At 48.0% G+C, this 24,886-nt stretch overlaps 2 protein-coding genes and 1 pseudogene across 2 annotated transcripts; 2 read left to right on the top strand and 1 right to left on the bottom strand.

Moving 5' to 3' along the window:
- Positions 1-8,395: 8,395 nt before the first annotated feature.
- On the top strand, positions 8,396-9,556 carry LOC147992142 (uncharacterized; annotated as a pseudogene).
- Positions 9,557-9,842: 286 nt separating this feature from the next.
- On the top strand, positions 9,843-10,668 carry LOC125524603 (uncharacterized). The gene has a single exon (XM_048689647.2). It carries the CDS (start codon positions 10,004-10,006, stop codon positions 10,370-10,372), a length of 369 nt encoding a protein of 122 aa, XP_048545604.2. The 5' UTR covers positions 9,843-10,003; the 3' UTR covers positions 10,373-10,668.
- Positions 10,669-12,365: 1,697 nt separating this feature from the next.
- On the bottom strand, positions 12,366-15,254 carry LOC125524596 (lysine-tRNA ligase). The gene is made up of 6 exons (XM_048689636.2): positions 14,950-15,254; positions 14,714-14,863; positions 14,357-14,615; positions 14,032-14,250; positions 12,951-13,093; positions 12,366-12,861 (listed from the first exon to the last, which is right to left on the bottom strand). The coding sequence occupies exons 1-6, from the start codon at positions 15,205-15,207 to the stop codon at positions 12,562-12,564; spliced, it is 1,329 nt and encodes a 442-aa protein (XP_048545593.2). The 5' UTR covers positions 15,208-15,254; the 3' UTR covers positions 12,366-12,561.
- Between the last annotated feature and the right edge of the window lie 9,632 nt (positions 15,255-24,886).

Here is a 24,886-nt window from a genome sequence, read left to right as displayed (position 1 = left end):
CGGGCCGAGCCGAGGGTTTCACGGCCGTTTCTCCCCGCGCCTTGACGACAACCAGCTGGGGATGGCAAGACTTGGCAGCTGGGGGCCGTAGTCTTTGCGTCTTCTTCTTCCCACACGGCAGCGGTGTCTGCCCAGCACAAGGCTTGCCGACATATATAGGTGAGGTGAAACGGCTGCCCGGGCAGTTTTTAGACGAGCCGGGGAAGTAGGCGGATCTCGGGGTTTCATGGCGGCATGGGCCTCACGGAACTCTCCAAAAATGCATGCAACTTATTATTGACTTTGCCATAACCAGCAGATTCCCCCAAAAAGAGAAGAGGCACTACTATCTACCTCTTCGGTTGGTTCGCTTGAGAGTTTTGTTACATGTATAAATGCATTTCAGAAAACGGCGATTCTTGCATGGTTTTAGTATGCTCAAAACTGCAACTTTTTCCAGAAAACTGTGTGTATAGCTTATACGTAGTAAAAGAAACATTTGAGATCGCATGTTTAACTAAACTGACGTTGCATTTTTTTTTCCGAACCGACTCGGATGGTGTAAGAAATTCAACCCCGGACGACATAAATGTAGATGGACCGTTATATATCTTTAGTCTAGTTGTTTAATTGTCTAAGTCAATGTAAACCATTTTTTTGATGAGATTGCTATGTTGTCGGTGTTGTACTAAATAGCTGGTGATATTTATAGCGGCGATCGAATAGTATGTGTGATGAACGACACCCTTGATGATATAATCCAAGATCTGCTACAGCAAGGGAAAAAACTGAGTGCCCATCTGTGAGTCTTTTGTGACTTGATTAGGTTGCCAAATTGAGACAAAAGTCTTTGATTCTCGCCGCATTTCAGAAGAGGGTGGCTTTAGCATAGTTTAAGGATATTGGAAATAACAACTTATTTTCCAAGAAAAGTGTATCTTACTGTAGTAAAAAATAAGAACTTGAAGTTGTGTGTTTCACTATATTGACGTTGCATTTCTAGAAGCAGACTTGGACATAAGAAAATCAATCCCAATCGATTTAATGTGGATGGACCGGTATATCTTAGGGATAGGCTAGTTGCTTAATTGTCTAAGTCAATGTGAACCATTTTTGGGCGAGATTGTTATGTTGTCAGTGTCGTACTAAATGGTTGGTGATATTTATAGCAACATTTGAATAGTATGTGTGATGAATGACACCCTTGATATAACCCAAGATCCACTGCAGCAAGACAAAATTGAGTGCCCACCTCTGAGTCATGTGTGATCTCATTAGCTCGTCAAATCAAGATACACGACTTTACTCCATTGCCTCCTTTAATCCTAAAAGATTGGCTGCTCTATTGCCCTTACTTCGTGCCGAACCATCTCTAGCAGTGAAAAACCACATTTTATCGGCGTAGAGACCTAGATGGGCCTCTGCTTATCCATTTTCTATAATGTCTTCTTCATCATAGTCAGACGCCCTTACCTTCTCCCATTCTATTGTCGTTTGTGACTACTGAATCAACACCACCTCCTCGCAATAACCTCTTGTCGTCATCTTCTTAGTCTTACCATTGATCAATACGCCAGCTCATCCCACCCCCGCCCAACGCATCCTACTTGAACTACCACTAGATAAAATTACTAACTGTTATTATAAGTCCAGGTGGCGGCATGAATCTTATACCCCGATGAACCCTAACCTGAACCATCATCGGTGAAGATGTCGCGACTTCCTGGCAGAGATGAAGGTGATGTCAACAACATTATCGGTTATGTTTTATTTTAAAAGTCAATAAATAAATTAAATTACCAGCTAAAATCTACATTTGATATGGAACCACATTAACAATAAAAAAAAAATCTTCCACATCGTATTGACTTGACTAACGTGAAACAAAAGCTTGCTTTTTGTATCTCAATAAGTAGATTCAACGGCACATATGTCCATTTTCAATATATAATCACATCATAACAATATACGAATCTCCGCGTAAAATCAATGACATAAAATTTTGATGTGACATGAAGTACGTCTTATCGATTATGTTTTTCTCGAATACGCACGCGTGTGCGTATCATATATTAAGAGAGGAAAGGGGAAGAACTCCAAGCACAGTTATTTACAGAGTGTTTACACAACGCACTCCACCACACGCCGACCTAAAGGGACTACTCACCCTCGGCCTGTCCATCTACCCCTACAAAGGAGACTTGGAGGTCACCATGCAAGATGCCTCCCTACCTCCATGTCACACACTCGGAGGCAATCCGTCGTAGGACATGTTGCTCGTCCGGCCTCACTCCTTCAAACACGATAGAATTTCTGTGTTTGCAGAACTCCCACATGACTAGCAGGTGGATGGCTCGTAGGGTCTTGGCATGTTTTCCATGAAGTATGGTCCTTGTGCACCATGTTGGTAGCTCGTCTCCCACCGACGGTGACAGGCCCATCGTGCCCAAAACTTATCGATTATGTTTTATTTTATGCGTCTTACCGGTTATGTTTCATTTTATAAGTCAATAAGAAAACTAAAGTGGCGGCTAAAATCTACATTTTTTGCATGCCAATAAGTAGATTCGATGGGCACGTACGTCTGTTTTCAACATGTAATCACATCATAACAATACATCACATTTATGTGCAACACTTAGGGCACATCTAGATGTAACTTTAGAAAGACGGTTATTAGAACCGGGCTTTTTACCCCTTTCCATTGCAAAGAACGGAAATACAACCAGTTCAAGCTAGAAAAACAGGAGGAAGGAAAGAGGCATAGCGAGTTCTAGCACTACCAGGAAACCCACCATACTCGCTCGCCGTCGAAACGAGTATCATGGGGCGAAAACCTGGGTAGCACAGCATAACACCTAACCTATTACATTCTCAAAAGATCAGATCAAAGTATCAAAACACACAGTCGCATGAAACTCGAAGGGGAAACAGTATTGGGATCGCACGCCCGTCATCTCCTCATCCAGCACACCTCCAGACAGCATCAGGCACCTTGGATTGGTTTCTTGACAGCACCACACATCTTCATCAGCTGCATCGTCCCAATCCCGATCATCTCAGCTCCAGCGCGAAGATCCTTGGCGTCCTCTCCTTGTTGAAGCCCTGTCCAATATAATAGAAAGGAACATAGAGAAAACACAATCTCAAAAGGAGTCTTAATTTGTTTCTTTTCAAAAGTAGCTCGATTGCGTGCCAACCAAATGGCCCAACATACGGCCGCTAGGCCCACCGTATGAAACTTTTGCTTCCCAGGAAGGAATTTGTGGCACCACACAAAGTATTGCCAGTAGTCCGACGGGCATCTATCGGTGCCAAGAGCTACTCCAATGGATCGCCAAACAATTCTGGCCACGGGACAAGTAAAGAACAAGTGCTTCACCGTTTCCACCTGTTTGCAGAAAGAGCAACAGGGATTCCCTGTCCAATTTCTTTTGCTCATCACTTGTCTAGTAAGGACTGCGTCTTGCGACATTTGCCACAGAAAGATCTTGATTGTAAGAGGGATCTTGGCTTTCCAAATCCATCTATAATGGCACCCACTCAGGGGTTTCTCCAGCATTTTATATACTGACTTAGTGGTGAATTTGCCATTCTGGTTGATTCCCCAGAAAATACGATCATCCCTCTCAGTAAGGGGGATTTTATTGACCACAACACGCATATCTTCCCATTGCTTGGATAATTCAGGGGTAAGCCTACGTCTGAACATAGAGGCGTCGTCAAGCCTATCTTTTCGATCCAGGGTGCTTGTTGGGTAGTTGCAGATTTCAAACAAGCGCGGATACTGATCTTGAAATGGGATCAGCCCATTTATCGGATCTTTCCACAACCTGATCAAGTTCCCAGCCCCAGTCTCAATCTTTCTGCCCATCATATATATATCTTTAATCTTGAGCAAAGCTTTCCAACAGGGCGAGTCAGAGAATTTGGGGGAAACTTCAGCAACAGAGGTGTTGCGAAGATATCTGGCCCGGACTATATCTTGCCATAGCCCGTTTTGTGTCTCTAATTTCCACCACCTTTTGACATGAGACTAATATTTTGCTTTCTAAGATCTTTAATACCTAAACCCCCTTTGTCTTTGGATCTACATATCTTGCTCCATTTAACAAGATAGTATCTCCTCTTTTTGTTGCACCCTTGCCAGAAGAACCTACGTCTGTGTTTGTCTAGCCTCTCGATGAAAGTCTTATTCATGAGCCACATAGACATGTGGTAGAGAGATATCTGTGTGACAACAGAATCAAGCAAAGTGTGCCTCCCTCCTATTGAGGCAGCGTTGCCGATCCAGGCCTCGAACCTCTTGAGGTACTTACCAACAACAAACTCCCAGTCGGAAGATTTTAGATTAGTATAGCTCACAGGCATTCCCAAGTATTTGAGCGGGAAACTGCCAACCTCACAGTTGAAGATTTCTGCATATTTTTTCACCGTATTTTCATCTCCACCCACAGTGAGGATCTCACTTTTCTAAAAGTTAACTTTCAGGCCAGACATCATTTCAAACATATATAGCAGCAACTTCAGGTTGACAGCCTTATCAGCATCATCCTCGATACAAATGATTGTATCATCTGCATATTGCAGGACCGCCACCCCATCAGGGATGAGGTCTGCAGCCAAGCCCACAATAAGTTTGTTTTTTGGGGCATTTTTGATCATTTTAGTGAGGCATTCAACTGCTAGGTTGAACAGGAAAGGAGAGTGTGGGTCCCCCTGCCTAACCCCCTTTTTGCTTTGAAAATACGGCCCAACACTACCATTTAGTTTGATGCTCACCGTCCCATTGTGCAGTATCTTTTCAATCCAACCACACCAGGTTTTGTCAAAGCCCCGCATCTTGTGGCATTCTAGGAGAAAGTCCCAATTCACCTTATCATAGGCTTTTTCAAAGTCCAACTTAAGGACGATTCCCACTTTCTTCTTAACATAAGTGTAATTAAGGATTTCATGAAGGGACAGGACCCCGTCCATGATGTTTCTCCCTTTTACAAAGGCGTTTTGAGTAGTACTAATGAGTTTGTTCGCATAAATGGCAACTCTACGGTCAAGAACTTTGGTGATCAACTTATATGGGCATCTCAACAAGCAGATAGGCCTGTATTGTTGGATTTTCTCGGCTTCAGAAACCTTAGGGAGTAGAGTAATAACTCCATAGTTAAGCCGTTGAACATCCAGTGTCCCTTGGTGGAAAGCTTTAAAAAGGGCCATAATGTCATTTTTGACTATATCCCAGCACACCTGATAGAACTCAGCAGGAATATTATCGGGTCCAGGGGCTCTATTAGGAGCCATGTCGAAAAGAGCCTCTTTGACCTCTTGTTCTGGAAATTCTTGACAAAGATCTTTATTATCTTTTTCGTCTAATTTCTCTTCAGGGGACCAGGTTCCCGGGTCAAGATGAACCCGGTTACCAGGGGCTGGTCCAAACAGCTCTTTGTAGAACTCAGTGGCGTGTGCAATCAAATTGTTCGTGCCTTCAATCAATGTCTCTCCCACTTTAAGTGATTGGACTGTATTTTTACGTTTCCGTCCATTAGCAATTTTATGATAATAGTTAGTGTTCAGGTCTCCTTTGAGCAGCCAGCGCTCGTGGGACTGTTGAAGCCAAAATATTTCCTCATTAACCAGGAGCTCATAGAGCTCAGCGTTGATGTCCATTTTTCTACTATACAAGTCAGGAGGCAACATATCTTCTTCTTCCAGTTTCTCAAGCATAGCTAGTTCCATACGTAGTTCTTCTTTCTTTTTCTTATCATGCCCATACTTATTCGAGCCCCAACCTTTAGAATAAGTTTTGATTCTTTTCAGCTTGATGTTCAGGGTATCAATTGGATCTGATGAAGCTACATTTCTAGCCCAAATTCTCCTCACAGTGGGCATGAACTTGTCATCATTGATCCAGGACAGGTTAAAACAAAATTCGCGGGGTTTCGGGGCTTCGCGCCCCTCTTCCCCGGAGGACGGCAGGAGTGGGTTATGATCAGACAGCTCCCGAACTAGTTTCATCACTGAGACCAATGGGAAAATATCTTCCCAATATTCAGACATAAGGATTCGGCCTAGTTTTTCCAGCGTGGGATGAGTCTGGTTGTTAGTCCAAGTATACTTCCCCCCATTGATGTGGATCTCCCTAAGAGCTAGTGTATTGATAATGGAGTTAAACAGGTCAGTGACTTTATTGTTCACCATCTTTTTATTCTTCTCCCCCGAATGTCTCAGGATATTAAAATCTCCCCCCACAATGTAGGGTATGGTCATGCCACTACGAAAGGATGCTAGCTCCACCAGGAATTCATTTTTGAATTCATCATGCGCCGATCCATAAACTACCAGCAGCCCCCATTGAATTTTCTTCTTTTTGTCAAACAACACTAGTTGTAGAACATATTTGCCCTTAGCATAGGATACTATATCAAAAGTATCTTTCCTCGTACCACATAAAATGTCCCCAGATTTTCCCATAGAGGGCACCCAGTTCCACTGGAATATGTCAAAGGGGTCAATTCTTCTCAAACACTTAGGTGCGAATTCTTTTTTTATAGTTTCTTGTAGACCCAGGAAGTCAAGGGAATGGTCACTAATCATGTCTGAGAGGCAGGTGGCCATCCCTTTCTTGCCTACCCCTCGACAGTTCCAAATGAGGCCTCTCATTTGGAACGTTTTTTGTGGAATTTGGCTCTAGTAACCCTACCAGGAGACGGGGCAGGGTTACATAACAATTCTTTCTCAGTGTTGTTTCTTTTCTGACTCCTAGTCACAGGCCTAGAAATTTTGATATTGAATTTATTATGTTTTTTCTTCTTAGGTTTCATAGAAGAAATACGCTCAAAAATATGCTCTTCCTGGTCCAACCACTCTAATATCACAGGGGTATTCCTGCCTAAGCCATTTGTCACAGTCATGTTATCCTGCTCGTTATCATCATTATTATCTTCTTTTTTATCATCTAATTCTTTTCGGGCGCACTCAAGCTCTCTAATAATGTCAACAACAATGAAATCATCATTGGGTATTTCTACCCCTATCTTATGAGCCCTGCTAATTAACTCATTATCAGAAAGCACATCAAATGAATTTTTGGAGGTAGGAATATTATTACCTTCCAGATTCCTCTTACTAGCCATTTTTTGGCCTTATCCTGCACCTTGTCCTGCATTCCAGAAAGGTTACGCTTGCTGAATCTCAGCGGGGCTTCAGTTGCTAGTGGAGGAGTGAGAATGATCTCTTTAGTGCTTTCAGGGGATGGGAGTTGTACCACATAGCTGCACGAAGTCTTGATCTCAGGGTCCACCTCACCAGTTACCTCCACAATCTGAGAATGGTTAGAAGCAGCCTGACAGGGTGATGCAAAATTATTATGTATGGCTCTCTTCACCTGAATGACTTGAGCAGTTTTCTCCATGACAATAGGATTCCTGGGGACAATCCAGTTGGAGGAATCTCCCTCGCCATCCTTCATTTTCTCCTCAATTTCTCTCTGTAATGTTTCAATGAGCAGGGAATTGTCCCCATCACTTTCAGTAGAGGGAGATCCCTCTTTATCATCGTATAGCAGGCGACAGGCCTTGCCACCACGGTAAGAGCCCCCAGTATTGCCATGCCCAGCAGACTCAGGCTGCGGCATCCCTTTTTCTTGTTCAGTATGTTTCCTCTTGGGAGTCTGGTCTGGCTTGGTCCTTTCATCAGGAATAGGATCAACGGTTTCTGTGTCCACAGGATTTTTAACCAAAACCTCCTCAACCTCATATGTAAACCTGTAGAAACGTCCTGCAAGCACCCCTTCAGCAGTGGCAGGGAGTTGAGCTATCGATCTACAACAGATTTTAGCTCTGACAGAGGATGGGCGATTTATGGTACACATATCAACTTCCAGGGTAATTCCAACAAGGCCTCCCACATAAGCTACAGTTTTATCACATCTCTTGTTAGGTGGAATTTTTCCGATCTTAACCCAAGCAATCTCTAACAGTCCCTCAGAATCAATATCCTCAGACCAAGGAGAAAACTTGGCACTGACCCCACACTTTTTCAATTTAATATTTTCAACAAAAAGAGCTCTGTCAACCTCTCTAGGGTTCGGCATTCTCATGACAAACTTTTGTGGAGTAAAGAATCTAGCAGAGCATCGCCATCCCTGGACAACGTAAACACTCAACTCATGTTCAATATCTTTGGTCTGAGCAGAGCCATCAGTAATGGTAACAACAATGTTGAAAATGTTATCCCTACTTTGCCTATCCACGCTGTAATCAGGAATGTAAAAGAAGCCCTGACCCTTAGTTTGAAAAGCACACATCACGGGTGTGTAATCACAAGGAAAGAACTCATTGCAGACAAAGGACAGGTGACCTCTCTTTTTACATCTATCACAGAGAGCCTGAGGACACCTAACAGTGAAATGCCCAGGAAGATGGCAGATCTGACAAGCATCACAAGGAGGAACGATAGTACCAGAGGAGGAGTACTCGCGGTTAGCAGCAGTGGCAGTGTTCTTGTCGAAGGCGTGGTGAGCCTTGTCGCTTCCGGCATCACCACCACGCAGCTCCTGGCGGTGGGGAGGAGGTGCCTGCTGCCCATCGGTCGTCGCCGGCACCTGAGACTCCTGCAGGTCGCCACCATCCCCATCCCATCTGGATTGCCGGGTTCGGTTCGCCTGCAGGGCGCCGGCCGCCTCATCCCACTTGTCGTTGGTGGTAGAGGAGCTTCCCATCTCCGTCTTGCGCTTCCAGATGTTAGAATCAAAGCCGCGGCCGCGGCCACGATCGAAACGCCGAGCGCCGCGCCCATGGCGGCCCGCACCAAATCCGCCCCCTCTCATCTCAACAGGTGGCTTCTCTTTGGATCTAGCAGCATGATTCGCGAAAGAACTCGTAGGTGGCTTCTCTTTGGATCTAGCAAGGGGATTTGTGGGGGATTGAGAGGCAACTACTTGGACAAAAGAACGCAGATCGCCATGGATTTTGCCCTCCCACCAAGCAAAGCTAGGACGAACCCTAGATCTGGCGAGAGGCGAAGCGCTCCAGAAGTGGGCGAGCCCCTCGTCGAGATCCAAAATGGGGGAAGGAGTAGCAGCCGCAAGATTTATACCCGCGGCGCCCCCGGAAACCCTAGCTCCATCGCTCTCATGGCGGTTGGATCTCCCCTTGCCTACGTGCCGCGCATCTGTCCCATGGCGGACCGGTCCGCGCCCCAGAACCCCTGGTCCATCTGTCATACGTGACGCTCGGCGGTGCATGTCCCGATCCGCACGAACGCTCCCGTGTACCGCGAGCCCACGCGGTGAGCCACGCGGCAGTGCATCCCCGCCGGAGATTCCTCCGTTCGCCGGAGATCTGTCATAAACCCTAGCAAAGTGGCAGGGAAAGGCGACGATGCCCCCGATATCGATCCACTCACCAGGGCGTAGGTATTGTGCATCCACCGTGTACCCCCTAGTATCGAGCAGCACGATCCGGAGAGCCTCCTTGCGCAGCCAGAGTTCGCCGTCGTCGAGCGTGACGTGACGTGCGGTCGCCAGGTCCGCCGCGAAGCGAACCCTCCAGCGTACGTCGCCAGCCATATGACGAGGTAGACCTTTTATCTGACCACTCCGTTTCTACGGACCAGTTATAATAGACGGTTATAATAGACTTTTTAACAAGCTTCTTTTGTTTTTCGAGCGAGAGGGTCGCCCTTCTGCATAACTTGCCTGCCTCTAAATCAGTTGGGGGGTCGAAATCCCCAGATACGTACGTACCGTAGCTTGACTTCGCCTTTGGCCCGTCTCTGTTTTCCAGCTCCTCATGCACCTCACGCCACCGCCTTTAAAGCCAACCGCACCCTCCCAGCCCAATTTCCACCGCGTCCCTCTCGGCTCAACTCCCCCGCTCGCCACAGGCCCCCTTCCACCTCTCGCCGGGCCGCCCCTCGCCGCGCACGCGCACGCGCTCCCCGAGCCACCATTCCGCCCTCCAAGAACCACCGGAGCGACGCAAGGCAGGCGGCCCAGTCGCGCGCGCGCGCGTGCGCCGGCGCAGCCATGGCGCGTTCTTGGTCCTGCGCCCTCCGCCTCCTCTTCTTGGCGTCCCTGCTCCTCCTCTGCTCCGCCCTGCCGCCGCCGCCGCCTCCGGGACGCGGGAGGGCGACGGAGCTGACGGCCGCCGACGAGGCGGTCCTCGCCAGGATGTGCAACCCGCGCGCCGGCCCGCGCCCGGCGTGGTGCGAGGAGCTGCACCTGATCAAGCGGCGCGCCCTCAGGGGAGGCGCGCGGCACCGCCACCACCGCCACCACCACCGCCAGGGCGCGCCCGCGGTGCCGCTGCCCCCGCCGGGCCGCGACGAGGTCGACATGCGCTACGGCGTCTCCAAGCGGCGCGTCCCCACGGGCCCCAACCCGCTGCACAACTGAGGACGGCCGGCGACGACGGCGGGGCCAGTTCTTGCTTTCTTGGACGGATCACCGGCAGGCGCCCGGGTTCTTCAGCGAGGATCGATCGTCCTCTCTTGTTCCTGCTTTCCGCGGCGGCGCACCCCTCGACTGCGCGGCCGGAAAGGACTTACAATGGAGGAACGATCGATGCCCGCGGCCAGTAACATAGATATAGCATATGTATAGGCCAGTTCTTCTTCTTCTTCTTCTTCCTTGGAATTCTTGGTTCTTTCGTGTCATTTTTGCTCTAGTCTAGTAGCATAATTTCGCCGTTACCCGGCTCGCGCCATCAATCAATGCAAAGGAAGAAAAGCCCGCAAGTTTTTGTGCCGCCGCCGACGTGACGTCCGCTCGATTGTCAATTTCTCGCTGTGGCTGACGGCGTGGGCACCGGCGCGACGCCACGCCATTATTTTTCTTCTCTTTCACACGTATGATGTATCCGTTCTTAAACTGAAAATGAGGCCAGGCTTGGCGTGCCTTGTATCTGACCAGAAGACGAGGCCATGCGTGCCCTGCCAGCGGCCACGGCCGTGGACGGCGTCGGCGGCCGGGCCGCGCCGCTGGGGTTTAATGTGCGCTGCCCCTCCCTGTGACGGCGAGGCAAGGTTGGAGGAGGTTTAATGGCGCACCACCGTCTGTCTGCCTCCGTCTCGCCCTTGCGTCGTGTGGCATTCATTTCGCTCGCTCGTGGTTACTAATTTCGATCTGCATTGCGAAGTTACAGTAGTAATTTTGACTTGTGATGATGATGACTTGGTTCTGACTTGTGGCCGTGGTAACTGACTTAACTACCTGGTCTGGGCCTGACAGGGATACGGACACGCAGTGAGGCCTCTGACTTCGGGAGTAGGACAAGTCGCGAGTACTGCTACTGCGCCCACGTGTAGTGGCGCGACACCGGCACCGTTTTCAGCCATCGTGCGGTAAGTGTAACGTGTTCACATCTTTTTTACGGGCATAGTGCAACTCTAGAGATTGGCCAAAATTTCTCCGTCGCGTTGCCGTTGCATTTACCCGTACGTGGTGTCTTGGGTGCCAAGGATCTTTTCCTTAGGCCCTGTACAATGAAAGATACTTAGAGAAGGTGTTTTAAAAAATAAATCCGGCTTTCTTTAAGCACCGGTACTTATTTCTATAAGATAGACGCTTAACTAAGCGTCTCTCCTATAGAAATAGGCACCGGTGCTATAGAAAAACTCAGTTTATTTTTCTAAGCATCTTCCATCATACAAGCTACTAGAAGCACCGGTGCCTATTTTTACAGAAGAGACACCTAATTAAGCGTCCCTATGTACAAATAAGCACCTTTCCTAAGCACCTTGCATTGTACAAGGCCTAAATGGAACATTCATTACCATCGGCCTCCTGCGTCAACGTTGAGGTTAGCCTAATAATTCATGTTTATTAAAAGCTCGAAAGCTAAACGTTGAGGTTGAGCCCATCAACAAAAGTGAAAACCGGCCGGAGTACCAGCCCACTTAGCCATGAACCGCAAAATGATGTACGCGTACGTACGTCTTACAACAACTGGTGTTTCCCTCAAAAAAAAACTGATGTACTACAGTGTCTCAAAAAGAAACTACAGTGTCTCAAATAAAAATTGATGTACTAGTACGTGGTACAGCAAGGCCGACTGCAGCACACATGATGTGCTACTCAACGAGCGATGTAAGTACGTACGTGCAGGTTAATGAGGCAACTGTCTGCCGCGTGAGGATAGTGCAGTGCAGCTCCCCGTGTGCCCGCCGGCTCATGGAGGCAGCCCCCGCGCATTTACTCGACGGAAACTGGATCGGTCGGGCCATGGAATTAACTCCCAAATCCCAATCCACCGTGCATACCATCCCAATCTTGTGCCGTCTCAACGTACGATTCACTCGTCCGTGGCCGGCCAACAAGATGCGTGCTGTAAGTTGCAACGAGATGCACACGAAGGCAAACGCTTCACTGTGCCCTGGCCGATTCTAGCTTTCGGATCACAAATTTTCTATTGGAAAATGTAACCATTTCATCGTACTGTACTGTACAATCTGGGTAAACTAACTCTATACACGCATTCTGCAACAATGTGGATAAATCATTCACAGCAGCAGCCAGTGACGTTTCATTTCGTGACAAAACTAAGCAGAAGAAAAGACAAGGCAGCGGTTTCTCTGGTATATGTATCATCGCTTCCTTCCGGAGACGGTCTTCTTGACGGCGCCGACGGAGACCAGGAAGTCATCGAGCGACGAGAGGGTCTTCATGTCGTCCGGCGGGAAGTAGCTGGCCGCCTTGCCCATGAACGACGCGAAAATGAGGGAGAGGCCGGGCGAGGCCGCGGGGCGGTCCGGGAGGAACTCGTCGAGGAAGGCGAAGGCGGCCAGGAAGTCGGACCGGCTCGCGTTGATCGGGGCCGCGAAGTGCGCCGGGATGATCCGCCGGAACGGCCAGTCCGCGGCGATCCTGTCCACCCAGTCCCTCACCTGCACAACAAGCGGGTGATGTTAGCATGCCATGAAGGAATGACTGAAGTGTAACCATTTAGTGTAGTGCTAGCTATGACAAAACATACCTTCTCTGGAACTTTGCTGAAAACGAGCGTCTTCACGATTGGTGAGACGATCAGTTTCTGTGACATTTGAGCGAAGCTCGCGTTGGGCTCGAGGAGATTTGAGGGACCAAGGAACAGTATTTGAAGTACCATCCTCTCCCATCCTGTTGGAACATAGACGAGGTTAAAGATAACCCTGTCGATATTGTTGATGCAAATATACAAGATTGTTGGTACATCAACATATGATTTGTGCTATGCAACTAGTAGCAATTACAATGTTGCTTCTATCTGTCACGTTAAAGCTTCAAACTGAAAGTTAACAGGTTTGATCATTGGCATTCTTGAAACAATACACATGATCAGGATTGATGATGTACATATCAAGAATACAATGACAAGATAGTAGGAATGATGGTATTCCTGAACGCAGGAAGATAGTAGGCAAATGAGAAAACCCAATCACAAGCGCGTGTACCCGGCGTACTCTACTACGAGTACTTTCTTGATTCTAGGACATGGAATCGCTGAGGACAGAGATTGTCATGTAAACAACATTCAGATACACAAAGCCTAAGCAACAAGAACATAAACAATACACCAATACTGGCAAGATGACCTTCCTACTTAATGTTGCTGCTTTTCAAATTCAAAAAGGCTAACTGAAGTGAATAAGTTAATACGGCCAAGTTTTAGCACTAACCTTTTTCTGAGCAGTACATACCTAGATGCCTACATGGAAATCAATCTAGTGTTCTACTACACTACCTTATTCAAAACATGCATTCTACATTTTACACATTCCAGATAATTCTTGTACCGTTGTGATAACAATTAGTACAGAATGGAAGCATTTCCACGATTAGACTGCAGTTAAAACGTTAGACTGCTGAATGTTGCCCCTTTCCAAAATGTGGGAAAAAATAACTGAAAAAAGCAAATATGGACAAGTTTGTGAAAACACTTCTCTGGATGAGCATACCTAGACGGGAAACAATCTTGCCAAGGTGTTACTACTACACTACCTCAATTCTAACATGAAGTGCAGATCTCACTGCTTCCAGCTAATTCTTGTTCAGAAATGGCATCAAACTGTATTTACCTGTCTGCCGGGTAAGCTTGTTGTCCTCAACGGGATCATCAGGAACCTCTCTCCCTTTGCTCAATATCTTAACTGCCAAGCCGTTCTTGGCAGCTGCCAACAAGGACTCTTTGCTGATGCAATCGGGCGGCTGCCGAGGGACAAAGATGACAGCATCCGTGACCAGCAATGTCCTGGAAGGCTTATGGTAGAACGCCACCTCCACATACGGCCCAATCCCTGAACGCACCCAATTTACAGAGGCATAATTATCATGTATAGTATGCATCAATGCGTTCACGACGGTGTTCAGAGATGAGAGTGGGCGGTGAGGAACTGGGAATACCAACTTCCGGCGAGCTGAGCACCTTCTGCTCGATCTCGGCGGCCCAGGGCGTGGCGTCGTCCTCGTCCTCGAGGGGCTTGGAGCGGAAGACCCCGAAGAACTCGAGCGGCAGGTTGACGGGCCAGCTCCACTGCCGCGGCGCCACCCACACCTGCGCCCTGGGGAACTTCCTGGAGAAGGGCCCGAGGAAGACCTTGTGCTCGTACGCGAAGGTCGGCAGCACGATGTGCTCCACCGGCGTGCCCAGCTCCTTGATCAGCTGCGCATGGCAATATGGCATGGCACCGGATGAATGTCTGAACTGGACTACTGGTGCCGAGCGAAGTGTTTGCTTGCTCTGCAGAAACTGAAGCGTACCTGGATGCACTCCTTGGTGGGGGCGATGGGGGCGTGCACCCAGAGCCCGCCGGAGCGGAGCTTGACGACGGTCATGCGGGTGTTGGTGGAGACGCTGCTGAAGCCCAGCGCCTGCTCCTGCTCGAACAGCCATACGCTGCCCTTCACCGCCTGCATTCGGAGAGGAGCTCAGACTCCAGAGAGCAAGCGAAGTGAGGCGAGAGAGGATCAGGCTGAGGCGATTGTCTTTTACGTACCTCGGTGCGGGTGGTGCGGCGGTTGAGGAAGGGGCCGAGCGGGAAGGGGAAGCCGGTGAAGTTGAAGTAGAACCGGGACGACGACGAGGAGGAGGCGCTGCTGGCTTCGTCGGTGGTTGAGGAGGCCGAGACGGCGAGGCGCGGCCTGCGGAGGGCGTGGGGCGGCGCGGCGTGGTGGTGGCGGCAGGGCGCGCAGGGATGCGGGCGCGGCGTCGCGCGCAGCGGGCGCGGGGCGGAGGCGACGGATGTGGCTGCCATTCGTTTGGGCGAGCTCGGCCGGAGGGAGCTCGCGGCTGGAGAAGTTCGAAGATGGGCCCGGGAGAGAGTGAGAGGTGTGGTGCACCTGGGTTCGGACGGATGGCTGGATTGGGGGACGCGTGGAGACGCGCCGGCCGTTGAGTTTGCAGATGGTTCTAGGACCTGCAACCCCGAGACTGGTGATACGGGCGATCCGAAATGTGGTGAATTCTCTTCTCCAAGGGCAGAGCCGCACCTACGCTGCTTTTGTAACTACTAGATGACTTGTTGCGTCAATGGCGCAAAGGTCAAGAGGGAGCCAAGTATTGTGAGAATATTTAGACACTTAAGTCGAAAACTAAATGTAGCCAACACTCCCTCATTCTCTGCTTGGAAGCTGCCTTTTCTCACCGGATCTAACATAGATACATGATTCTTCAAGACCAAATTTCAAAGAAAATATAAAGCATGCAAGGCTTTAAGTTGTACTACTGAGACCATACCACCATATCTTGATTTAGTTTTTTTGGAAATCTAAAAGTCTAAGAGGATGGTATATGTGAGAAGATGTGAATCCACAACAAAAAACTAAACTAACTTCCAAACAAAAATTTCAAGTTTGGAAGCCACAAAGAAGCAGCCCAGATCTCTCGTTGTAGTGCAGGTACATGTCCTTAATCCTGCATCCACATCCCATAATTTTTCAACACCTAAATCCATGAAAACCAACCGAAGGAAATCATGGCAAAAACATGCGCCGTGACTTACGTCTCCAAGGACTTCTTGGCATTATTGTGCAGGTTGGACACAACAATCCTCGCTGCGAGCTGCAGAAGAACCACACAGGCACCTTTCTTCACCATGCCCTTGGGGAGGAGGGGGCAACACTTGCAGCGTGGTGACAAGGCTTTGCGAACGCCGCCGGCGAGAGCGCGCAGCGGAGGGCGTCGAGAGTGGCAGCTGCCTCCGCCTCGGCGCGAGCGTAATGGCCGCGCGACTCGAGGCAGCACACGAAGCGGTCATGCTGGAGCATTACGCTATGCACAGATGTGTAGGCAAGTAACAAAGATTGGTCAAAGGGAAACAAATTATCCAAAATAAGAAAGATTTTATATATTTTCAGCGTACCCAGCCATAAAATCAGATGCTTTTTTATTAACAAAATGAACACACAATTAAGTGGGTATAGGAGGTGTACAATCATGTACTGACAAAAATCAGAGAGGTTAGATTATGTTCAAATGAGATAAATCATCAAGGTTCCAATGATAGAAAACGTTGGGCCCGATGCACTGATTAATGTTATAGCACACAAGCAAGCTAGACATCTTCGTCTGGAGCGAATACTTTCTTCTTCCTATATTATCAAAGGTGTCTGAAAGTATGAAGACTGGAATCAAAAAATAACAGGAGACAAAACATAAGTAAGCACTCATTGCAATGTACCTGATCAATCGGTATTAGGTTGTGAAACAAGGGCAGGCAAAAAGAAATGAAAAATAAGATGATAATTGATGTAGCCTTACTATACCGGCCATTGAAACGAATCACCAACCAAGATCTTTAATTTTTTGATGAATGCTTGTTGGGTTCTAAAGAAGGGTGAAAGGAACCTTAGCAGAAGACGATGCCTATCCATTGGTTTTACAACTTCCGTCAAACTACATTAGCATGATATCTATGCGAGGTTCACGCATTCAAAATTATGGCCAGCTATAATTCTATGGTCTGTAATTCTACAGAACCAGATAAATGTTTTGGAATGGCTAAAGATAACAAGAAAAACAAAATTAGTAAATTTCGGCCAACAAAGCAGAAGTCCAGGATTATTGATTTGGTGTCAGCCTATTTCTTAAATCACAAAGTAGCATGGCTAGACAACCTTTCTTTGAGCAAAGTGAGCATAACAGCCACCATTAAATGCAATTATGAAGGAAAATTGGCAACCTAACTATAATTGCATAACAACTTATTTTCCAGCAAAAAATACATCATTTCATAGGCCAACCTGGAAGCAAGGATTCACCTTAAATGAAGAAGGAAGCCGAACACACCCACATTATAGCAGCAACAAGAGAACTTCCAAGAATTTATAGACTACAAAAACTCACAGAAACTCCACTATGTGGGACAAACTCACAATTGGTGAGGTTGGTGAGCAATTGCACAGGGACACGGTTAAGCAAGCAAACTCAAGAACCCGATTCTAAAAATTGGCAAGCATGAGATATTACAATTGGCGAGTGTGAAATATTAGATGCTAAGCAGGCAAATTCAAGAAGATGATTCTAACAACTACCTCTAGGAAAGTAGTCTAGAATTCATGTAACATGTGGTGTTCTTTGAATAACTGAGAAAAACAGAGGAAACAATAGAAGACGGTAAGAAATAACAACTACCTCTAGGAAAGTAGTCTAGAATTCATGTAACATGTGGTGTTCTCTGAATAACTGAGAAAAACAGAGGAAACAATAGAAGACGGTAAGAAATAATTTCATATTGCATAATAAGAATACTTAATGAAGCATTGGGGCATAAGAATACATAAATGACTCCATGGTCAACTCTTTAGCAAGATCTGCACTTCAATCCAAAAGTAAGAGATGTCTCTTGCTGATCACTTGCTAAACGATGAAACATTCATACGGACATTATCACTCACTAACTGGTAAACTGGCACACAAAATACACATGCACGAGGTAATGGCTCTATGGGCGTCAAAAACATCACCAATCCATACCTGCACATGAATTGATGAACAAAGGTGAGGACACATGCGGCTGGCAAGGCAGGAGGAAGCATTGGCGGGTAAGGAGGGAACTGCAACCAAGGAGCTCAGTTTGTTTGCATTCTCAAATCACCGTGTTGATGTTAAATTTATTCCTGAAGATAGAACTAAGGCATCACAAAATATTTGAACGACTGGAGCGTAGAGGAATCTGGGAAGCTACATCAGTGTTCAGGTTCACCCATGAACGAAATGATATCACCCCTACCAAATCCAGCAATCAGTTCAGTGCGGATGCACTAAACGCCAGAATCCGAACCTAGCCAAGCATAAATTTGCCATTCAACAAGAGAAAATTGAAATTATGGGCTGGAGGAAGTACGCACTGGGATGGTACTTCTCGACTAGCAGCATCACCATGCCATCCCTAGCTTATGCATTTTTTACAACGTCATCTTTGTGAAATAGAAGGAAGAGATTGGGATTCGGCACAGCCCATAGGGCGGCCGGGGGAGTGTTTATATATGCAGCCTCTAGGGCACGGCATAGCCAAGATTACATAGGTTGTTACAAGAGATAAGGAGATAACTACAAATATTAACAGCCTCCTAATCTATAACAATATTTTGTTTAACATCCCCCCTCAATCTAAACTTCCCTCAAGAAGGTTCAGATTGTATCTATTTGAGACAAACATTGTCTCAGCCACAGGTTTTGTGAATATATCAGCAACTTGCTCTTTAGAAGAGATGAACCGAACATCTAGTGCCTTGGCTGCAACTCTCTCTCGGACAAAGTGAAAGTCTACTTCTATGTGCTTAGTCCTGGCATGAAATACTGGATTGGCAGATAGATAAGTAGCTCCCAAGTTATCACACCACAACACAGGTGGTCTTGCCATGAAAACCCCAAGTTCACCAAGGACTGATTGGATCCAGATTATCTCAGCTGTTCCATTTGCAAGTGCTTTATATTCAGACTCTGTGCTTGAGCGAGAAACCGTGGCTTGTTTCCCCGAACTCCAGGACACAAGATTAGGACCAAGAAAGACAGCAAAACCACCAGTAGATCTCCGATCATCACTGCACCCTGCCCAATCTGCATCAGAAAAACAGCTCAACAGCATTGAAGGAGATTTCCTTATAGAGAGACCCATGCTCCGAGTATACTTTAAGTATCTCAAAATCCGTTTGGCTGCTGAGAGATGTACAGTTGTGGGTGCATGAAGAAACTGGCAAACACGATTTACTGCAAAGGATATATCTGGCCTGGTAAGTGTTAGATATTGAAGAGCACCAACCAGGCTACGATACTTGGTGCTATCATCTTGAGACAATGGCGTCCCACTCTCCTTGGTAAGCTTCTCGGCCGAAGACATGGGTGTGGTAGAGATATTGCAATTCTCCATATTTGCTCGATGAAGAATGTCGCCAATATACTTCTGTTGGGAAAGTACAATCCCCTCTGGCGACGATCTCACCTCAACTCCAAGGAAGTAATGTAGGGGACCGAGGTCTTTGATAGCAAAGGAAGACTGAAGATCAGCAAGCAACTTGGTGGTAGCAGTAGAAGACGAGCTGGCCACAATGATATCATCCACATAAACAAGCATAAACATGGTGACACGAGCATGATGAAAGACAAACAAGGAGGTACCCGCCTTAGACGCCATAAAACCAAGTTGAAGAAGCCGAGAACTGAGCCTGGAGTACCATGCTCGAGGAGCTTGTTTAAGACCATAGATTGCCTTCTTGAGCTTGCAAAGATGTCGTGGGGCCCTGGGATCCACAAAACCAGGTGGTTGTCGCATGTACACCTCTTCTTGAAGCACACCATGAAGAAAGGCGTTTTGGACATCCAGCTGACGCAAACACCACCCACGAGAGACCGCAATGGAGAGAACCAAGCGAACAGTGACCGGTTTGACGACAGGACTGAAGGTATCATCATAGTCCAAGCCATATCGTTGTTTAAACCCCTTTGCAACGAGTCGTGCCTTATGACGATCAACTGTTCCATCCGCCTTGTGCTTGAGTTTGAAAACCCATTTGCATTCAATTACGTTGACATGAGAAGGTGGTGGAACCAAAGACCAAGTGCCATTGTGATGAAGAGCCGCAAGCTCGAGTTGCATGGCCGCACGCCACGCGGGAGAATGGAGAGCTTCACGATGATCAGAAGGTTCCTGTGAGGCGAGAAACGCACGTCGAGACGAGTCATACATGACCGTGCCATCGGTACGTTGCATGGTCTTGCGGGTGTTGTCACGTAGGCGAGTCACCATGGGGTGGCCGGGCGGAGCATCGGATCCGCGCGGAGCAGAAGATCCAGGCGGGGGATCCTCTTGGGATCCCGTACCAGCGGCAGAGCGAGCGGGACCGAGATCCGCCTGGGATCCCGAGCCGGAAGCTGGTGGGGCGGCAGGAACTGCTGCGGCAGCCCGCCCGGAAGCCACATGTGGCTCGGCCAGAGGCATGTCGGGCTGGAGGGAGGCCGGCCCAGATGTGGACCCCACCACTGGCGCGGGTGAAGCCGCGGGTGCGGGTTGAGGAGAGGCCGGCCCGTCAGTAGGCGCCACGTGGCCCACTGTGGAGGCCGCGGCACCGCCGCTGCCTGGCGCGTGGGAAGACGCGTCGCTGTCCGCCGACAGCGCAGGATCCAAGACTGGATCAGTCTCGGATCGGGCACCAGGATCCTCCTGGGATCCCGTGGTGGTTTCGCCTGGGATTTTCTGTGCCGTGGGAGATCCTGCATCCAAGTTAGCATGCAAACCAGGTGTACAATAGTTCATGTGGTCATGCGGAAATAATAATATGGCATGTTCGGCTATCCTGGGTGGTATGGGAGAAGGGAGAGGACTGGAGAATGGAAAAACCTTTTCGTCAAATATGACATCGCGAGAGATGTACACGCGGGCAGTTGGCAAGTGTAAGCACTTGTAGCCCTTGTGACGAATGATGTACCCAACAAAGACACACTGTTGAGATCGAAAAGCTAGTTTGTGTGTGTTGTACGGGCGTAAGTTGGGCCAACACGCGCATCCAAACGTACGAAGAGATGTATAGTCAGCTTTGGTGTTAAACAGTTTTTCCATAGGACTTGTGTTGCCAATGACACGACTAGGAAGTCTATTTATGAGGTAGCAAGCTGAAAGATATGCCTCATCCCAAAAATGAAGAGGCATAGACGCATGAGATAACAGAGATAACCCCATGTCAACAATGTGGCGGTGTTTTCTTTCGGCAGAACCGTTCTGTTGATGTGTATGTGGACAGGAAACGTGATGCATAATACCAAGTTGGCGAAAAAAGGTGTTGCTGAGTTTCTCGTACTCACCACCCCAGTCGGACTGAACACATAGGATTTTGCGAGACAAGAGGCATTCAACGTGAGCAAGAAAATCACGAAAGACATCAAACACATCACATTTCCGTTTGAGAAGATAAATCCAAACAAACTTACTATAATCATCAATGAATGAGACATAGTACTGGAACCCGCCAGAAGAGGTTTTGGCAGGTCCCCACACATCCGAAAAAATAAGTTCTAAAGGAAAGGAAGAAACACTCGATGATCTAGGGAAAGGTAGCTGGTGTGCTTTGCCTTGCTGACAAGCATTACACACATGGGTTAAAGACCGACTAGATGAAGCTAGCTTATTTGAAGATAAAACTTACTGAACAACTTGCGTGGAGGGGTGGCCAAGTCTTGCATGCCAATCTTCAGCAGATAACCTAACCGAAGACAAAGCACGAGGAGGTGATGGCCGAATGGGATAGAGCCCATTCTCACATCTGCCTTGAAGTAGAACCCTCTTGGTGATCAAATCCTTCATAAGAAAATGAGTAGGGTAGTACTTTAGATAAGCATGATTATCAATGGCAAGGCGATTAACGGAAAGCAGGTTTTTGTCAGCATTGGGAACATGCAAGATATTACGAAGTTTCAGATTGGTAGAGGGAGTAGCAAGGATTGCATGACCATGATGAGCTATGTGCAAACCTGAGCCGTCGGCTGTGTGGATGCGATCCCTCCCTGGATACTTCTCCCAGATCGTGAGGCGATTGAGGTCGCCGGTGATGTGGTCGGTGGCGCCGGTGTCTGTGAACCAGGCGGGATCTCCTAAGATGGAAGGAGGAGATGCAGTAGCGAGACCAGCCATCTTGGATTGTTGGGGTTGAAAGGCGTGGTTGTAGCGTTGGCCGCACTCCCAGGCATAGTGCCCAAGGCCACGACAGAGCTGACACTGGACGCGGTTGTCACCGCGATCGCCATAGTCGCCGCGGTCACCGCCGCGGTTGCCACCGAAGTCGCCTTGCTGGCGCGCACCACCACCGCCACGGTTTCCGCGGTCACCTCCGCGAGAGTTGTTGTAGCCGCCGCGGTCACCGCCGTTGCCACGGCCCTTGCCGCGGTAGTTGCCCTTGCCCCGATTGGGAGGGTTGTTGTTGGTGTTGCCGTTGTAGTCCCGAGCGACGTAGTTGACGGAGGAGCCGCTGGGATGAAGGCGAGAGGCGTTGTACTCACGACGGCGCTCGAAGGCGATGGCGTGGGAGTAAAACTCCCCAAGAGACATGCCATCAAGACGAGTCGTGGCAGCAGTGATGAGTGGCTCGTAGTCGCTGTTGAGACCGGTGATGACGGCGGTGATGATGTCCTCATCACGCATGGCACGGCCGACGGCAGCAAGTTGGTCGGCATTGGCGCGGAACTTGGCGAAGTAGTCCGCCATGGAGAGGTTGCCCTTCTGGAAGACCGCCATGTCCAGCTTGATCTGGACGATGCTGGCACGGCAGTGGATGTTGTACATCTCCTCGACATGCGCCCAGATGACGCGAGAGGTTTCAAAGCGATGCACCTGCTGCAGCACTTCATCGGAGAGAGAAGCGAGGAGGTAGCTGAGAACAATCTGGTCCTGACGGTACCAGTTTGCATATGCAGGGTTTGGAGCGCGCTCACCCTTGTCATCGGGTTCCAGGAGCTTGGCAGGGGCTGGGAGTGTGCCGTCGACGTAGCCCGTAGCTCCGGCGATGCGCAGAGGAGGAAGAACCTGAGCTCTCCATAGGAGGAAGTTGGAGGTGGTGAGCTTGGCGGTGATGAGGCTGGCAGAAGGCGGAGGGACGGCGGACGCCGGCGGCCCGTTGAAGGCGGCGGGCAGGGATAGGGTTGTGAGAGAAGCGGAGGAGGAAGCGGAGGCCGTCGGGGAACCCATCTTGTGATTAAGCGGGATGGCCTGATACCATGTGAAACAGAAGGAAGAGATTGGGATTCGGCACAGCCCATAGGGCGTCCAGGGGAGTGTTTATATATGCAGCCTCTAGGGCACGGCATAGCCGAGATTACATAGGTTGTTACAAGAGATAAGGAGATAACTACAAATATTAACAACCTTCTAATCTATAATAATATTCTGTTTAACAATCTTCAAACAGTAGCTAGCATGTGCAGTTTGGCAAGGAATGAATAGTCTGCATGTGGTGATTTGCACATATTATGAACATACATACTAAGGCTTTAGTTCAAATAAATTAGTCCTATTGAATTAGTAATGTACTGTGCTGATTATTAGTCCGACCATGCAAGTACAAGAAAATCAATACAGTGGTGCAAGGTCATACAAGAAAACTGGTCCTACAAAACTAATTCTTTTAGTGTTCATAATTTATCACCTCAAATTTGTTAGAACCGTACATGCCAAAAACATTTTTTGCAAATACAATATATGCAGAACTTGGTTCTGTTTACAGTACACATGCCTACAAGCTTAGCTGCTTCAGTTCGCTGGGAATTACCTAGTCAGTCAGGCTCCTTTAGTTCTACAAAATTAACATATACTGAGATCTGTTCAAGCTCCTTCTTAAAAAATAGCTATATTAGACAGTTCCCAAATTCAACAAAAGGTGGGTTCAGCCATGCGTACTATCAAAGACCTGACCACTTGAATTTAAAGCAAGACGACAGTTTTATGTACGACCAAACAAGGGCGCAGGTGACAAGATCTCTGCAAAAATCAAGCCATTCAAATGCATTTGAGATCAAAATACATCATGCAGGGACACATGATATTAGTTACGCTGTCGTTATTCTACTTTGTTTCTTGAGCAGCGACTCAATTAATATTCTCACTGATCCAGTTTACTCAAGAACTTTTGAACCAGTTCCAGGACTCCTATGGACTAAGGTACTCTAGCTGCTTGGATCTTTCATAGGATCTAATTAGAACCAATTCTATGGGTGGTTTATCTTTTTAGAACTATTAGCATTCACTCAGTGGAGAAGTGCAAGCAGGAGCTGACTTCAGTTGGACTAAGTGTGCTAGAATATGTGGCCAATAGATTGTACGTCGGCAAAGTACGAACTGAAACACTTGAGGAACCCAGTGTTAAAAGTGGATGTTAATTCAGACCTTATCAATGCAGGATGTGAATCCCAAACACTAAACACGATCTGCAGGCATAAAAAGAAACAAATAATCTTTAGATTCTCCCCTGCAAAATAGTAAAATAATAACATTTTGATTCCTGGACAACTCCTTCCTCCAAATCACATTCAGGTGACCCTTCTCCACTCTCAAATCCTCCTTCTAGGGCCGAAGATTTGGAGGGCCGCATCTCAGATTCTCAAATAGATAATAGAGCAAGTAGAAACCAATCCAATCCAATCCTCCTGCAGCAGCAGAGAGGGAGCTGCACGAGCGCGAACACGAACATAGGGCATCTCAGATTCCTCAAATAGATAATAGAGCAAGTAGAAAACAATCCACTCCAATCCTCCTGCAGCAGCAGAGAGGGAGCTGCACGAGCGCGAACACGAACAAAGGACAACAACCATCCGCTTGTGTGAGAAATCTGAATCAGAGGACCAAATCGAATAGAGACAGACACGTGGAGGAGGTGAAGAGGGACGAGAGGGCACCTTGACGAGCTCCGTGGCGTCGACGTCCCGAGAAGAAGCACACGGACGGGGGACGG

The sequence above is a fragment of the Triticum urartu genome, chromosome 1A, assembly GCF_056163025.1.
Source record: "Triticum urartu cultivar PI428250 chromosome 1A, HENAU_Tu73, whole genome shotgun sequence".
In the NCBI taxonomy this organism is placed as follows: Eukaryota; Viridiplantae; Streptophyta; class Magnoliopsida; order Poales; family Poaceae; genus Triticum; species Triticum urartu.
This window is presented reverse-complemented; position numbering and strand designations above follow the sequence as displayed.